General features: G+C 40.5%; 1 protein-coding gene across 3 annotated transcripts in view; it reads left to right on the top strand.

Moving 5' to 3' along the window:
- The window catches only part of slc8a1b (solute carrier family 8 member 1b), a 181,828-nt gene that overhangs the window by 139,157 nt on the left and 37,671 nt on the right, over positions 1–5,000 (top strand). For all 3 annotated transcript variants that reach the window (XM_037541745.1, XM_037541744.1, XM_037541746.1), the window contains exon 4: positions 2,924–3,069. In XM_037541745.1, the coding sequence (XP_037397642.1) occupies positions 2,924–3,069 (146 nt within the window). The remainder of the gene's footprint in view (positions 1–2,923; positions 3,070–5,000) is intronic.

The raw sequence follows: 5,000 nt of genomic DNA, 5'->3' as shown, positions 1-5,000 counted from the left end.
AGAGACTCGTTAATATCATCAATGACATCATGAGCTCAATTTACTGAGCACTGATTGGTCAAACCAGGAGCTGCTTTATAACTACATATAATACTGGACTTCCTTGAGGAGGAGAGGCTTGGAGATGGGTAAACAAACACACCAACATCCAGAAAATCACTGTTTATTTATTTTTTTTCCCCAAATCTTGCCAAATTATTGTCTTTTGTAGAATCACAGACATATTACACTTTTCAAGTAAAACAAAAAGTGCATTTCTGCATCAACCCACTAACCTTTGACCTAAACCCACCCACCCCCTTAGAACAGAATATCTACCAGAACAAGACTGGTCTAAATCAATATGCAAATAATAATACATGTAAATAATGGATTACAATATGTATAAATATTTAAATAACATTAGAAGAGGAGATTTAATAGAAAGAGAAAATAAAATAAGTAAATAAATAGCTACAATAATAACAATAATGATAAAATAAATAAATAAATAAATAAATAAAATGGCAACACATACTTCTCAATTTAAGAAGAATAGCACGTCTGGGCAGCAAGGTTGAAAATCACTATTAATTATTATGTATATCATTATTAATGAGTGGGGAGTGGGAACAAACTGATAAACAAAAAATGTTTCGATATTCCACACCCAGTTCGTTCCCACTCTAAACAGTCTAAGCTATAACCCACATTTAGAACTAACGTCCCAAAACGTCCATGATGGTTCTGCGACTGACGTACTGGTGAACTTCATCCGCTTTTATTTAGAGGCACGGTCACCCACCCCGCAAGCTCTAGACGCAGCGATAGACTGTGCCGTTATGAGAGAGTAAGACTGAAGAATAAAAGCAAATCTACTACATAAAAAGATCACTCAATAGAAAACAAACCCAGGAGGACCAGATGTTTTGCACAGGAAAACTGGCCAAAACCCGGCCCGAAACCCGATATTTTGATGGGCTTGGGTCAGGTCCACAGACCTCTAGCTTGCGTCCCCTAAGCCAGAGGTGTCCAATCTGGTCCTCTACCACCCTGCTGAGTTATATGTGTGAAGCCAATGAAGCGCAGTTCACATCTAACCAGAATGTATGCTTTATCTTTCAATCTGTACAGTTATGGACATTGGAGAGATACAGTATAGAAATATTTCATATCGCTGCTGTTGGAACAAAACGTCGTGTCTCCAAAATGGTAACTTTACAGGAGACAAAGCCTAGTCTACTTTTAATGTAAGTCAATGGAACCAGAATTATTCCACGTCATTTTGAGACGTTTCTTTTCAAGTATTTTCAAGTACTTTCAAAATATGTCAAGAACTGTTCTGACATCATACAGCTCCAGTGCCCCCCCCTCCCCCCGTGAGGCGAGAAAATGTGTGTGTGTGTGTGTGTGTGTGTGTGTGTGTGTGTGTGTTCTGACATCAGCGACAGGTAAATATTTAAATACACATACCGAGGTGAAGTGGACAGTTTAGCTACAACTGTCATCTGAACTGAATTCCATCAGCCAACTGTGTTTACACACTGTGGAATTAGACCTCCGCATTTGACCCATCCGTGCAGTGAAACACCCACATGCATGCGCACTAGTGAACACACACACACACTAGGGGGCAGTGAGCACACTTGCCTAGAGCAGTGGGCAGCCCTATCCACAGCACCTGGGGAGCAGTTGGGGGTTAGGTGCCTTAGTCAAGGGCACTTCAGTCATGGCCCGTCAGCCGAGGGGATCAAACCGGCAACCTTCCGGTCACAGGGCTGGTTCCCTAACCTCCAGCCCACAACTGCCCCGCGTTAAACATCTGATGATCTAACACCTGATCCAGATGTTGAAGGCCTTCATCTGCATATCAGAGCCAGGTGTGCTGGATCTGGAGTCTCCAGGGTGGTAGATCTCTGGCACCTCTCTTTTAGGCCACAAGAGGGAAACTGTAATTTAAGCAAATGAAGAAATTGAACCTCTGTACTGTGTGTGTGTGTGTGTGTGTGTGTGTGTGTGTGTGTGTGTGTGTGTGTGTGTGGGCATGCATTTCAGCCTTCCCTTTGCTTGCATCTGTGTCAGATTCCTCCACTCTGCATGAATCAAGGTCAATAGCTGATCTTCTGCTCATCAATGATTCTTTGTTGTGTAATTTAGAGAAATTTCCTCCTGTTTTCAGCAACACTGCATGATCAGCAATCCAGATCTCTCCTTTTATCATTATCAGTCGGGGCTGCACAATCTGCTGTTTGTTATTGCAGTATTGTTCTATAACAGATAACAGTAATCGCAGTAATAGTGATATCACTGCATGTTACCAGTCACAGTGTTTTAAAATGAGTTTGTTGACATGCACTCAATAATCCGATCATGATCAGATTTCTGCAGTTATCTGATTATTCACAGGGCCATGCAAACAGCTTCGATCTAGAAATCCGATTACCAAATCTGATAAAGAGGCTGGGTTTTAGCTCAGTTATCAGATTCCTCAGTTCATGCGTTTCCTTCGGATTTCTCCGGATGTCTGTCCAGAAAGCGAGCAGCAAAACACATTTGGAGCGGCGCTGAAACTGACGACGTTCTTGACGAAAAGAAAAACTATTCTTCACCTTCTAGATGATTTATGTTCATACTTTCAGGTTAAGTGCCGCAATGTGTTTTTTAAAAAAGCTGCGGCATGAAGTCTGAGTTTTACGTTAAGCTTCCGTCACGTCTTCTTCGGCTGGTATTTAGCCCATATTGTGCAGCCCTAGAATTTGCATCAGGAACATAAGATATAGCAGTGAAATGACGTAAATCTCACTTATATTGCTGTATTACATTACAGCTTATAATCATAGCAGTTTGACTGCTTAGCGAAACGAATTCATTAACTAATTCATTCAGCTTTGAAATCTTTGCTTAAAGCGGAGGTAAATCATTTGGACTGATTTCTTTATTGCAGAGGAAGTGAAGGAGGTTGTGCAAGAAGAGGAGGAGCCTCTGACAGGGGAGGAGGAAGAGGAGCGGCGCATTGCGGAGATGGGCAAACCCATGCTGGGAGAACACGTCAAGCTGGAGGTCATCATTGAGGAGTCTTATGAGTTCAAGGTGAGAAAAGTGTGTGTGTGTGTGTGTGTGTGTGTGTGTGTGTGTGTGTGTGTGTGTGTGTGTGTGTGTGTGTGTGTGTGTGTGTGCGCATATATACTCATTGTCCTCGTAATTAGAAAGAGGTACCTCTTTTTTTACTCACTGACCACTTTAGGAGTTCCACCTGACCTATATAGAGCATGATACTACCTCCACCATGCTTCAAGGCATTGTTGAGCTTGAATGCCTCACTTCATCTCCTTCAACCATACACTATATGTGAAACATGAATGTGTTGCACTTCCCATTCCAATCCATGGGCATTAATATGGATTTGCCCCTCCTCCGTTTGCTGGTTTAACAGACTTGGCACTCCGGGGAAAGCTTTCCATAAGACTTTGGACCAAGTCTGGTGGAATTTGTGCAAATTTCAGGCTTTTAACTGATTTAAACTTTGAACAAAACTCCTTTCTCTTTGAGTGACTCTATATCTTAATTATGTGTATTTTGTTAGTCACTAGCGTAACGTGTTCTAGTAATGACTGTTTCGATAGTGATGATTTTGGCTCATTTTGAGCAGAACTCAAAAATACTAGCCAGTGCCTGACCAGCAAACACAGCTTTGAACAGTTGTGCATATATAAAAACATATTATTTTTCATTAAAACACAAAAAATTACTTAATTGCAGACATGTGTTTCAGTAATGGCCATTCTTAATGTTACACATTGATTTCTAGACTTTGGGACACATTTACTTCAAATCAGTGGGATCTAAATGCTCACCATGTGGCCATGAGGGACAGGGATGCAGCCTCACTTCCTCCTCTAAAATGCAGGGGGGTGCCTAAAATGCATATGGACTAAAATGTGTGTTTTGGTACTGACATGAAAACGTGGCACAGCATTTTAAGGTTTTTTTTTTATTTAAAAATAAAACATATGACTAGTGCAATTCCAATTTCACTTTAAAAGAAATCAAAAAGATATTTAAAGATAAAAAAACCTTTAAAAAAACACAAAAAATGTAAGTGTATTAGTTTATATGCCGCGTGCCAAACACAAGGCCCGAGGGCCACAATACTTTCCAGCCCGCTAAAGTATTTTAATATTCCATTAATATTAGCCCATCTCACAATGTGCTGCACTACAGTCCCCAGCATGCACTGCTCTGACTCTCCTACCCCAACAGCAGTCTATGGGACAGTAGTTACACTTCACTTCTACTCAGTTCCACACCGGTCACGTCACCAAACACACTAGCTGCATTTCAGCTGCCAACATAAACACTCAACGTCAGCCCAGCAGCCCACAGACTGAGCCCAAGCCTTAATGAACTTGCAGCAAATAAATGATGCCAGGTGTCCAGATCAAGCAGATAGGTAGGTTTAAAGGACAGAGCACCTGGGGACGTTTAAATTTAGAATATTGCAAGTATTCATGTATAATTTTACGGTCTACTACAAGTGCCTTCACTGTACTGTTGAAGTTTATTTTCATATTTTGAATAAACGATGGCCAGTTCGGGTTACAGCACAACAGTCTTTAAAGATGAAAGAAAAACTTTTGTTGGCCCACAGATTTGATGAGATTTTTTTAAATATGGCCCTTTTACTAGTTGAGTTTGACACCCCTATATTATATTATATATCGCTGTTGTCAGATTAAAACCTCGTATCTCCAAAATGGGAACTTTACAGGAGAAGGAAAAAACCGACTTTACTTTAAATGGAAGTCAATGGAACCAGACGTCTTTCCAAGTCATTTTGGCTCGTTTCTTTTGATCCATCCATCAGAAAATTTACGTACCATATAACGGACAACAGGCAATTTCGAATTATGTAAAAAATTGAAAAATGGAGAAACAAGGTTTTGAGCAAAACCTCGTGTCTCCAAAATAGTAACTTTACAGGAGGAGGGAAAAACATACTTTTCTTTCAATGTAAGTCAATG

This window comes from Pygocentrus nattereri, chromosome 10 (assembly GCF_015220715.1).
Source record: "Pygocentrus nattereri isolate fPygNat1 chromosome 10, fPygNat1.pri, whole genome shotgun sequence".
Taxonomy (NCBI): Eukaryota; Metazoa; Chordata; class Actinopteri; order Characiformes; family Serrasalmidae; genus Pygocentrus; species Pygocentrus nattereri.
Note: the sequence above shows the minus strand (reverse complement) of the source record. Positions and strands in the feature narration are given on the sequence as shown.